Source organism: Plodia interpunctella, chromosome 18, assembly GCF_027563975.2.
Source record: "Plodia interpunctella isolate USDA-ARS_2022_Savannah chromosome 18, ilPloInte3.2, whole genome shotgun sequence".
Lineage (NCBI taxonomy): Eukaryota > Metazoa > Arthropoda > Insecta > Lepidoptera > Pyralidae > Plodia > Plodia interpunctella.
The window spans coordinates 7373106-7386969 of record NC_071311.1 but is presented as its reverse complement, the minus strand read 5'-3'; the positions used below and the strand labels follow the sequence as shown (position 1 = coordinate 7386969).

General features: G+C 33.8%; 1 protein-coding gene across 20 annotated transcripts in view; it reads left to right on the top strand.

The window, feature by feature from the left end:
* The first annotated feature begins 2348 nt into the window (after nt 1-2348).
* Trpm (Transient receptor potential cation channel, subfamily M) overlaps nt 2349-13864 on the top strand; it is a 171131-nt gene continuing 159615 nt past the window's right edge. For 7 of the 20 annotated variants that reach the window (XM_053758232.1, XM_053758225.2, XM_053758223.1 and 4 more), the window contains exon 1: nt 2365-2708. In XM_053758232.1, the coding sequence (XP_053614207.1) occupies nt 2619-2708 (90 nt within the window). In that variant the 5' untranslated portion in view covers nt 2365-2618. Of the gene's footprint in view, nt 2709-13864 lie in introns of all 20 variants that reach the window. The other 13 variants (XM_053758234.2, XM_053758235.2, XM_053758222.2 and 10 more) reach the window with 4 other exon arrangements.

Genomic DNA, 13864 nt, shown 5'->3' with positions numbered 1-13864 from the left:
TTTCTTCTGTATGCTTTTCATGTATTTTAGTTCCGGAAAGGTAAATGAAAATGTAACTACAGAAAAATCTTGGTAATTGATGACCTGTGGCTCATTCGTGCTCGATTGCTCAGTCGCGCCTTGTTGCGACGACGCATGTTGCAGCTCCGTCGTGCTCCCTTGTTTTATATAGTCTTTGACACTGACATGAGTTGACGTACGTCGAAAACTCATACAATTTCTAGGTTGTTCTGCGTTAATCCGTCGACGGATGTCAACATGACGGAAGACGTCGCAGCGCGTCTGAGCTATGGGACACTGCACTGTTTCATCTCAAAAGTTAGGAGCACATTGGAATTTTGGAGTAATAACAAAAATATACAATATCTGTTTAATAATTTTTGTTTCACTAATTTATAAGCGATAGGTAGAAATAGTTCATTTATAATAGTATATAGACTAGTAAGAATTTTCAATGAATATTATCAACTACCGAATAAAGAGTACCGTAGTTAATCATATATAATCTAGTATATAACAGATAAAAATCTAAAATATGATAATACTTTCATAGAAAACATGAAACTGGTTAGCGTGGATAACTTACTTAGCTAGCTCTTTTTATCTCGACATTTTAGTTAGCGTACCTGTCCTCATCACCTTTATTGCAAGGCTTTATTAACATGTTCTCAATTTAGTTCGTATGCACTACAGCACATCAACCAAACCAAATTTATTGCAAATTAGGCACTATTACCGCTGCATAGAAGTCAATGCGAGCTGATGTTACTTGCTGTTGTCAGTATCTAGTGCAATATGTGCAGCCAGTTTAATTTGATTCGGCTTTTCAGAGCTACTTCAATTATGTTTTCTAACTAGCTCGGCGCTTGTGGGATTTTCAGAATAAAAAGTATTATAATAATCTATTCTCAATTATACTCTACCGGTAATATTTAACTTCATTGAAATTAGTTTAATTTTATTTTTGCTAGCAATCTCTTTCACTACTTTCATTTGCACGTATTGATTTTATTAATAACTAGGTACATTTTTACGTTTGAAAAGGTAGAATTGAATCAAAAAAAGAACATGTCTGACAGTGGTATTATAATGAACATAATAGACGACAATAAACTTAGTCATGGTCGATCAATCTGTTATAAAACCAATCAACAATGCGACACTGACTGTAACGATTACAAAGTTATTAAACAAATAGGACAGTCGATAAAATAATGTACACATTCCTAATTTAAATTTTAGGTCAATGGACTAACGACGGATGGAAGGACTTACCGAGAATAATAATTTCGAAAATACAATGTCTTACTTAAATCTATGAATAGCCTATAGTTATGACATAAGAAGATGGATCTACTAACCATAGAGCGTCACCTAAAAATGTAAACATTTCTGGAAAATTATCTCCGTAAACATGTATAAAATTTTCATCTAAAAGCATGTCGATACAAAATTGTTGTAAGTTGAATTTGATTTATATAGATAACTGTTTATTACACCATTAAAAGGAACATAAGTTATAACTAGATATTCAAACATAAATGAGCGTAAAAGCAATTTCTTCCAGCTGACCTTTGGGTGGAAAGAGAAAGAAGTGAACCAAGAGGGTGCAGTGAACTTTATAGCGTCAAATAAATTAAGTAGTGTGTAATGTTTTTTGCTAAGTACTAGTTCAAATGTTACAAGTTGAATTGGTTCATATTTTGTAGCTTGACTTGGTTGTAAATTTCTGATAACAATTTCAGTCTGTAAAAAGTATCATCTGATGAGCTCAGTTTCTGAACTTGTTATTTTGTATCCTTTTTTGCGTTCATGACACTAAGTATGTCGTTCATGTACATGGCTCACAACTGTGTTGTAAAGTATGTTGTGTAAATACTTTCCGGTTTCATGGTCTATTGTGCAAATATTATCCGGTTTCTTAGTTCAGTATAATTTATTTTTAGTCATTTGATAAAATGTAATCAGTAACAAAACAATGACTTGAAAAGTTGACTTTTAATAAGTTAAAACATCCGTTTTGTTATTATTCAGGCATTCCATTGCTTCCATTGTTAAATTTTGTACATATTTATATTAATTTATTATACGATATGAATGAAGGTTTATAATTTTTTTTTTAATAAGATAACATTATTTGACCAGAAATTTTTACTGATTCCTTAGTCACGCGGTTTAATATTTTACTGAGGTAAAATATTTGGTTAAACTACTAACGCTTAAAATCAAAATCATGGTTCAATCTCCCATTTCGGTTTTATGCCATGTTAGGTGTGGCTGCAGCAGATCTCTGACTGTTCTTTGTTTAACTCGGCCACGCAGGGGCGCTCGCCAGCTGCCTTCACACCAGTTGGTTCGTCCACAGAAAACAGTCGAGCTTCGCACTTGGCCGGCGGCGTACGTGTCCCGAACACGCGTCCGAATCAAAACTTTCTTACGTCAAATCAATGGATATAACCTAACACGCCGCGCGTTTTGGTAATTAAACATCTAAAATGCAATTGCCTTGTGTCCTACAACATCGGTAAAGTGACGAATCGCTGTAAAGTGACGTGCTAGTGCGTGCCAACGATGTGAATTTTTAGTGCATTGTGTGTTGTGTTACAAAAAAAGGAGCAATGAGTATCCAAAAGTGTTTACTGGATAACTCCAGTCGGATGATCAAGGCGATGTCCAACGCGAAGTCGAGCAACAGTGAAGTCAAAACGGTAACTGTAGTCTTTTTTATTTATTTTAATACTGTAAATATGCAAATGCTTACCGACCTTGGTCGGTATATTTCAGTGCTACATGGTTTTGTAGGTTATCTTTAGCGAAAAAAATTTTTATCCGTGTTAAAAACTAGTTACGAGACAATCGAGTAAAGTCACAATATTCGTTCAAAATAATCGCAAGCAACTGGTCGCGATGACGTCTTTATTGTGAATCTGTGAATACATTACTCGTATGATTTGTACACGAATCGATACAATACATTATTATGAGGTCGATTGCTCGAACATATTTATTTTTAGCCGTAAAATAAATAATTAACGTTAGAATCATGACTGCGTTCAATACGTATATAAATAGGGGTGAAAATTATATGAACCGTGAACAATGCTAGTTAAAATCAAGATTTGTTAATCTTACGTGATCTTATATGATTGTTTTGTTTCAATTCGTAAAAATATAAATTGATAAACAATTTCTCACATTAAAACTCGTCTCTTGTCAGTTACCTAGTTTTTGCTAATATGCATCATCATACGGTAAATTGCAGCTGTAAAATAAATAACATTTAATTAGAAAATAATTAAAAGCGAGTCGATCTCACATTGTATGTTACTTTATTTGTATGTGAAGTGAATTAAATATTCTTATATTAATCAAATAAAAACATATTAGACTTTTTCGCGAAGTATCTGAACAATTTCTGAGTAGGTAAATCGGAGCGTAACATTCCGAACATGTGAAAAATTCTTTATTTACGAAGTACATGGTCTGGATATATTTGTTTAAATTCAGAACTGGAATAACAATAAATTGTTAAATACATTTTTTAATCAAATCTAAATCAATTAGATCTCAAGAGTAACAATATTTTCGTTTATGTGTTATGAAATAATTTATACTCACTTTCTATATTTGTGTGGTTCCCTTCCATGTACTCCATATGCTCCCGTGGATGTCGTACGAGGCGATTAAGGGACACGACAATGTTGTCAAGCAACTAGGGTGGAAGTTGTTAGGCGGTGGTAAAATTATTGCCGTATCAAATATTGAGAGTTTACCTAATGGTCCCTGGACGTTCAATGCTGAGGAAGTGCTTCTACAAAACTCATCTCTCCTAAAAAAACTATTTTTTCTAATAACGATAACAATTAGATGCATTTATAAATGATTTATTTTAAATTTATAATTTATTTTAAATCTGATAAGTAAATAAAATTTATTTGGAAGTATTTATTTATATTAAAAATAAAACATTATTTAAATCACTACATAGTATATAAACAAAGTCGCTTTATCTGTCTCTATATCCCTTTTGTATGCTTAAATCTGGAATCTTAATGGATTTTGATGGTGGTTTTATTTATATATAGTTTGAGCCCCGAGGAAGGTTTAGGTGTATATATGTTTTACTTGGGCGAAGCAGGGACGGGCCGCTAGTTAAAAATAAACATAGTTTTAACATTCATTCAAATAAAACGGGAGAAGGAGTGGACGTAGGAGAAAACAACATAATTTTCATTAAGGTCAAACATTTCCACTCATAGGAAAACTAATTTAATAATACCTACTTGTGACAATGTCACGCCTTTTGATATCTTTTATTGCGTTTCCTGTGTTTTAATGTTAAATAAGGCAAAAAATTGCATCTTAATTAATACAACTAAGTACCTTACTAATTGGTTGTACAAATATTGTTCGTATTATGATCTCTTTGATGATGATAATTAATTAGATAGAAGCAATCGGAAACCACTGAGCATAATATACTAGCTTTTGGCCGCGGCTTCGCCCGCGTTAATTTTCCGGGGTGAAAGGTATGTCTATCCTTCTCCATACTTCAAGTTACATGTATGCAAAATTTCAAGAAGATTGGTTGAGTAGATAAAGCGTGAAAAGGTAACAAACAAACAAACTTACTTTCGCATTTATAATATTAGTTAGGATTAGGATATACAGCCAAAATTATAAGACATGGTACGAATAAACATAATACAAAAAATTTCACTGTCAAAAATATGAATAGGATTTAAATAACAAAACACTACTTATGCATTGCGGAGGTCACAGATATTAATAGAAAAATACTTCCAGACATTACATTATGTATAGTTAATAACACTAGTAGCCTTTCCCGGCTTCGCTCTGGTAAATAATTAATATTATACACCTGAACCCTCTTCAGGAATCAACACTGTCTATTTGTGAAAACCACACACGTACGAAAATACGTCCGGTAGTTTTTGAGTTCATCGCGTTCATTCATACAGACAGGCAGATGTGACAGGGCGACTTCTTTTCATCCTATTAATAGGTATTATAAATGCGAAAGTTTGTGAGGATCTATTTATGTATGTATGTTTGTTACTCTTTCACGCAAAATCTACCGGGTAGATACTTTAAAAGATCATCATACCTACTTAAACTGGCACAGGACTGGGCACAGGGAAAAATAAATACTGACACTAAACAGACATCACTCCCAAACTGCTAAGTAAACAAACTGTGACTGTAAAATTCTGCTAGATACACTGTTTTTATTCAAAAGTCTTGCTTGTAAGATTCATGATGCTAAAATTCCTTGCAATAATGTAGAAAAACTATCGGAATGAAATAATGTTTTCAGCTCCTAGCTAGCCAAAGTATGACCTTAGCTTTGCAAAAACAACCTGTATTGAATAAGAGAACACTGAAGTCTCTCTCTAAAGTCTGTTATTTACAATTCAATTTAAAATCCGCATATATATATATATAATAATATATAATATATAATAATATATATATAAATGCATATATATATAATAATATATATATAAATGTTTGCTCGCGCAAAACGTCAAAGTGAAAATGTGATTTTCACAAGTGTATAGCGGATGCACTAACTTAAAATCTGGTATAGATTTAATCGCGAGACGTTGCTAATAAGCTATGAGCGTGCAATAAACGCGGGCGAAGTCGCGGACTAAGCCTAGTATTAATCTAAAACGCCACCTCGTGATAAAAGGAAATATTTATTCTCATTAAATTCGATTTCGAATAAACTACAATCATTTCTGAGTTTTTTTTTTATTGTATTTTCTTAATTTTTATATTCTCTTTGCTACTAAGAAATAAAGACTTAGTTAAGTGATTATACATTCTGAAATCCGATTTTATACGAGTTTTAAGTCGAAAGAGAAACAATTAGCGTAGTCAATTATAAATCATTAAACAATAGGCTGTAAAATTGTGAATAATGGGACAGTTAAATTCTGTGGTTAAATGGGTGAAATAAGATTACGGTAAATAAGATTACGATTGTAATAATCTTGCGAGGAGCTATGTTTGTTTGTGAAAACCCTATGAAAATTAGTTTCTCGCTTTTGTGTTTATTATGTTCTTCATTATATATTTATTTACAGACAGATGTGGCTGTGGACTTTGGTTTGTAATAATGATGTATGTACATAAACAATACATAGTTCATATATTAGTTTTCCTGTTTTAGAATAAAACGACACAAATATCTGTGCAGTTATTGCGTTTGTATTTATGTAAACTTTATTTCACAAAATACAATTAGTGAAAGTAATAAAGGTGGAATGAATGCTAAAACCAATTATTATTATTATCTGTCAATCTTTTAGTCATACAGATAACGCTATGTGGGTGCGAAATTTATTACTAGTATAAATATAAATACAATGTATTTCCAATAGTATTTTATTATAACATCACTATATTCGCGTTAGGTATCTATACTTCTACATCTATATTAATATGATAAAGTTACCCTGTTATTCAAAATTTTAAGCATATGTACTTTAGGCTAAAGTATGTTTTGTCTCGTTCTGTCATTGCCAAATATTGTGAAGTGACAAAGCATACTTTAGCTTTAATTGTTATCTCCTCGGTGGCGCAGTGGTAAAGTTCTTGCCACTGAACCGAGAGGTCCTGAGTTCGATCCCCGGTCGGGTCATGATGGAAAATGATCTTTTTCTGATTGATCCGGGTCTTGGATGTTTATCTATATATGTATTTGTTATAAAATATATAGTATCGTTGAGTTAGTATCCCATAACACAAGTCTCGAACTTACTTTGGGGCTAGCTCAATCTGTGTGATTTATCCTAATATATTTATTATTTATTTATATATTTATCTGAATAACAAGGTAAGTTTGTAACAGGACTGTTTGTTTGTAGAGGGTATAGTCTTCGAAACACCTTTTTAGTAATGGATATCCTTGTAATTTTATCAAGTTAGTGAAAATTGCTTGCTAACGAATCTTCAATTTCGGTTTTGAAACTCCGAAAGTAGTTTTTTTATACATCAATCAACCATCAATCAATGAAAACAACTATCGGTTGTCTACGTAAGAAATCGCTTACGTAGAATAAGACCACAAATTTTACATACGTTTTAGTCTCTGTTTTTTTTTTTTTGTTATTATGGTATACTGTACAATACAGAGTTATTCATTCACTAATTAATTCCTTCAATATGAATGAATGAATAAATTTTTTTTTCTCACAGATTTATATAATGTTTTTCTTTTAAAAAACATTTGAATGTAAGTTCGTTTTTGGCACAGATTTATATCGTTTTTGGCCAAATCACGATTGCATAGTTTCATAATTTCTTAGTGAATATAGACGAAGGGTAGCTTATCAAACAAAGTCGGCATATGAAACAGTAAAGTTTGATTTCTGTTTTATGACTGGCAGTAGATATATTGTGTATGAATGAGATGATTCATTAGTAGTTGCTAAAATTATTCCCAGAATTAACATTTCGTTGCATCATATTTACAAATTGAAGTTGAAATGGCTGCCATAATTAATGTGCGGAACCCGAAAGGTTAAACTCCAGAGCTCCTATAACAACAAATACTAATAAACTTCTGTTTACAAAGGTACTATTAAATAGTTATTTGATTCTTCAAATAAGTATTTAAGAGTATACTTTGAGTGAAATTGAGGATGTTTTATCCCAATATTTGTTGAAAATTAATTTTATAAATACATAGCTCTTCTTTCACGTTGAAGTGGTGGTCACCCAGTGGTTAAACCCGCCGGCCTGTGATCGAAAAGTCCTATGTTCGAATATAAAATTGACCAAATTGACTCATGTCTAGTAGTTTCCATCGATCACCACAAAGAAGAAAAACATCGTCACACATTGGTGGACTAATTGGCATGTCAGATGTCTTTAGGCGACTTGAATAAAATCTTACACCATTGTTAGCAATAAAACATTCGATATCAATGAATGAATGATTGTCGCATTGCGTTGTCTTGTCTTTGCCTGTAAAAGTTTCGCATTCGCCCTCGAGGATAATGAATGATACATCGTAGACGTGTTTACACCTAGAGCCAGAAGCCAGACGATGTACGCAGTAGTTTCGTTATGAAACTCGTAAATTAGCGATTTTAATGCGTAATGAACTTGGCTTCGAGGTTATCAGGTGAGGGCTGGCCACTTAAAGCACTTTCATAATATAGGTTTCCTTCCATGTGTAAGCGAAAACATGTTTTGTTTCCACGGGTTCAAAGGAACGGTGCCTTTTCGAAGATTACAAAATGTAATCGCAATTGTTAATCCGATTGCTTTTTGCCCATCTCTGACAACAAGATTTACAACCATTTGGCTCATGCGCATACTTTCATCGTCACTTTCTCAAAATGTCTCTTAGTCGTAACTGACCCTAGTTTGCATTTGCAACCAGTGTATTTAGAGTTAAGCGGTTTTCTAAATATCACAACTCGTTTAAAATTCACTCTTTTAATAGTGGACAATATTCACTGGTATTTTAATGAATAATCCTCATATCAATTATCAGTGACACGATTTATAGACAGTTAACGTAGGCGCAATGGCAATATATGGCGGCAATATCCGACATTTGTGAAATTATGACATCCACATTGGTACTGGTGGCCTACCATGAAATATAAGACACGTAGCACGTCATTGCGTCTCTTTTTTACAGCAGCAGCGACTAAGATTGTACAAAACAAAATTCCCGCCGTCTGTCTCTATGGTATGCTTAGATCTTTGAAACTACGGAATCATTTTAGAGGACATCCGTGGCCTAATGGTCATCATGCCGGACTGCCACTGATTGGTCCCGGGTTCGATCCCCGATCAGGTCAACATGGAAAATGATCTTTTTCAGATTGACCTGGGTCTTGGATGTTTATCTATATATGTATATGTAATAGAATATAGCATCGTTGAGTTAGTATCCCATAACACAAGTTTCGAACTTACTTTAGAGCGGCTAACTTAATCAGTGTGATTTGCTCCTATATGTATGAAAAAAAATCATTGATTCATTCAAAAATCCGCATCATTATGATGAAATGATAATCAGTTGTTCTGAATGAATGAATGAAAATCACAAACATTTTTAACCTATCTAGTCAACTGCAAACATAACTCTTTAATAGATATTGCGATGAGAAATGTTTTAGTGTGTAATTTGTTATGGTTTTACCCGAGCGAAGCCAAGTGTGCAAACCTACTGAACCTGTAGTTATAATTTTATCCACGCGCCAATAGATCATGAGAAATTAAATCAAGAAAAAAATGTCTGATTGAAAATAATTACATTTAAATTGATTATATTTACGTTACGATTAGAGTTCCCAAGACGACGAACCATGAGGTTATGGTGCAAAAATAATAGTGACTGAATGTGCATGTCAGAGCGCCAATGCGTAATTTAATTAAACTGTAGGTTAAAGCTATATTGAAGGTTTAAATTTTGTGATCAGGCTATTAAATTGTTAAATTAGTACTCTTCCATTACATCATTTTATACAGTTTTGTTGAACTCGTGGGAAAATAACATTTACTATACCAGTGGTATATTTAAAAATATATTTAAAATGTTATTAAGTCCTGTCCAATTGGGAATATGACGTTTTTTATACAACGTATTTGAGAAGGTACCTTATATTTCGTTTGAGGTACAGGAGCGAATGACATGACCTTTTGTTAAAGAATGAAGGGAGCGGTAACATTTGATTGCTTAAAAAACATTATGTAATTTATTAGGGTTTTCTTACCTTTTATAAGATTAGTGATGTGATCTAGGTTATCTATCATGCTCGTAGATAAAAGAATAATGCGAATGTTAAGTGATAATCGTGCCGGCATGTCGTGTGAAGATTTTCAATCGTGTAATAAAAATTGTTATGTCACAGCTCCACACTGCCGCCGAACAGTTTGCCAAACTTCGGCGGATTCGGTATACATTGCTGGGTTTTCATTGCGGTGAATGAACACACTCATACTAACTACGCAATGTTCAAGCATTCGCGTCGACATGTGTCCGTGTTCGGCAACAGTGTGGAGCTGGGATTAGACTTACTAATCAACATGTATTGTAAAACTGATGAAACACGTTATATCTCGTTTAGCATGCACAATATCATTTTTGACAAAGAAAGATGCAATTACCGCTAATATCTTCAGTTACCCTAAAAGGTATACGCTTAATATTTATAGTTTAAAGTAATTGCAAACACATCCCTTAGAAATTTTAGTTATTTGATTATATTTGAGTCTAGAAACGAGTAACGCCTGCCGTGAAAGGTTATCACCGACAACTCTCGGTATATTGATTGCTGTCACCTCGCAGGCGCTTAACTGGCATTCGCTTTCTCATTTTTGCGTTTTGCCGGTTGTATTCACGACTGTGACGTCGCAATGCCCTTGGGCAGCAATAAAACTTATTTTTTTGTAGATTCGACTGCGATTTTACAATCGGCCGTGTGATTCACGTCGACTAACCTTGGAGCAGTGAAACATGCTTCAAAGATGGTTGAAGTTATCAATATAAAAAAAAATAACACGAGTTATTACATAGTAAAAGTGATTTTATCCAGAGAGTTTATACATACCTACAATTTTGGTATATTTTAGCATAATATGTAAATGTCTTTTATTTAGCCGAATAAATTTTTCTTTCTTTCTAACTGTGACTACAACAGATAAGACTAACTTTTGAGAAAGCATCACTATATAATATAAAATAAAGTCGCATTCTCTGTCCCTATATCCCTATGTATGCTTAAATCTTTAAAACTACGCAATGAATTTTGATGCGGGTTTTATTTATATATAATTTGATTCTTGAGGAAGGTTTAGGTGTATAATTTATTAAGGTTTTGCCTGAGCGAAGCAGGGACGGGCCGCTAGTATATTTATAAGAATGACATACCGGGCTAAAGATATTCGATTCTTCCTCATCTCGTAACGATATGGAATAATGTACATATATTACTATTTCCCACAACTTCGTATGTGTGTAAAAATCCATTTCCCGTGGGAATTTTAGGAAATCCCTTCTTAGTGCTCCCCTACACTGTCCTAGGAACCTACACATTAAATTTCAGCTTTCTACGCCCAGTAGTTTTGGCTGTTCGTTGTCTGTCAGTCACTCGGTAACGCAAGAGTTTTATATGTATAGATTTCAGGAATTATTTTCCTCGTAGTCTAAGTAGTTTGTCCAACATGAGTTCTCATTAGGTTCAACAAACCGAGGCTTTGTCCACCCCGTAAACAACGTGATATTGAAGTATTTATAGCTAACAGTAGATAACCTTCAGACCTTGCATATTTGCGTGTAACCGGATTTTATCTGAAATAACTGTGTTGGCTCGATAGTCCGACAGATGATGTTGTCATTGTAATCAAAAGATTAATTAGTTGATTAGCTTATCTAATCAGGTATCACTTGAGAACATGCATTAATCATAAATGAAAATTGTCGTGAGTCTAGAACTGGCGCTCTGTAAAGTAACTTTATCCGTTTTCAAATAAAAAATCGACCGCCGTTGATATTATTGGGGCTGAAAGTTTGTATGAAAATCATGTTTGTTTTAAATTCACACGAGCGAAGCCGCGGGCAAAAGCTAGGGTCCTATAACTCTGTTAAGTAGGTACTGCTCTTGATTTTGTAATACTCTCTACCAGGATTAGACCGGGTGAACTGTATTTCAGGTTCGTTGACACCTAGTGCAGACCCCAACAACTCTCCTCTCCTTATATATGCAAGGATATAAGTGGCATTATTCTAGGACGGAACCACATGCGACAGGTCAAAAATATCTCGGGATTTGAGTATGAGTTGAGCCCACGCGGCGCGCCTTTTCGTCTTTATTGAATAAAATTATTTTATTTTTCACAACACAATTTTACAATGCATCCTTAAAACTAAGCTAAGATCGTACATTTTATAATACATACCCCAATAAATTTTAAAAATTATATATAGTTATACTATTCCTATTTTGGCCATCGAGACATGTTTGCCATTCGCACTTCACGAGACCGCTCACAGTGACAACCAATCACAGTACGGCATTGTGACGCGACGACAACCATAACGCAATATGATTCGATAGTGAATTTAAAACCTACACTAAGCCCCTAGAATTAATTTTAGAGTTTGAATCTTCAGATAAACCGAGTGCAACATCTCAGGTGCAAGCGCACTGCATGTTTACATACAGTTAATAGTTTGTAGCACCCGACACCGCTTTGGGTGGCCGCCGGCGTCTACCAAGGACCTAATTGATTTGCTTTACGACCCGCCCGGTACTTTGTATGCGAGACACAGATGTTTACTTTAATTAAAATTTGAACTATTGTTAATTTTATATGTAACAATGTTGAATTGTATCGTTAGCAGTAGTTATTTATTTAACTAGCTGTTGCCCGCAGTTCTGCCCTCAGAGAAGCATGCTCTCCAACAAATAAAAAAATCACCTCAATCGAATGCCTCGGTTCGACGTGAAATCATTAAAATATCATCATTACAGAACATCAGAATAGATCGCCCCCTTGGAAATTTCGGAATAAATGTTCATTATTTTTATTAAACCCCGACGCAAAAAGAGTGGTGTTATAAGTTTAACGTGTCTGTCTGTGTATCTGTGCACCTATCTGTCTGTGGAATCGTAGCTCCCAAACGGATGAACCGATTTTCGTTTAGTTTTTTTTTGTGTGTCACAGATAATTTTATACAGAGTGTCCTCAGCCATGTTTCATGAAAATCGGTTCAGCCATTTAAAAGTTGTAGCTGTAGTATTAATTTGTCTAACAAATTAATTTGTGTATTAAGTAATAGATCCATCATGGAAGTAGGTATTGTATGATATGTGATGATGGACCACCAGTGACAATTAACATTAGTTTTTTTTTTTTAAACATGACTATAATGTTTATTCCCAACGGACCAGATCCAACCGGCACTAGTATGTAACTAAGTAATATTTAATTAAAGCTAATTGCATAGTTAGTACAAATTGAGGCACATGTAAACACAGTGCGTGTACCCGAAACTTTGTTTACGTTTGACCAGACTCATAGCAGTGTACGTTGACCTTTAGAAGTCACCATATGACATTCAACTTCTAACAGAGGTTCTTGTAATGGTGATAACGTATTTTTTATAAGCTTTTATTATTTACATGGCCCAGTCTGTATCGAATATGAAAATATCCACTGAGTATTGAGGGGCGTCGATCAATAATAACAGTCACTTCTTGTGTTAACGTGTATTTCCTTAGAAGTCTCAATTCGCAATGTGTCGTTTTAATGCTTGTCCGTAGTATTTATAGGCCGAACGGGGCTAGATTGCCCCTATAGCGGGGCGGTGGCTGAGATTTAACAAGTGAGGGTAATATTCAAATTCAGTTTATTTGGTCTGCTGAGTTCGGCGTATAAATACTATGGGGCAAGCCACAATTATTTAATAATTATTTTAAACAAATCAATATTTTGAACAAATCAATGTTTTAAACGATTTTAATATTATTTGCTCGCTCTATCACGTATGTTCGACGCGACCGGATTTTTTGGAATTTTTCTTTCATTACATAGATTAATCATTGCTATCTAAACCTGTATCTAGGTTAACTTATATCATAAACATAATAAAAATGTAAGAGAACTATGTCTGTACATAGGAGATATTAAACTTTATGAGACTAATAGATGCCAAAACAAGTTTTTTTTTGAACTTTTGTCTGTCCGTCTGCCTTTTTTTCTATCTGTATGTTTGTTCGCGCATCACGCAAAAACTATTAAATATAATCGCATGCTGTTTTCACAGTTATATAGCGTATGGTCGAACTTAAAATCTGTTAAAGATTTCAAC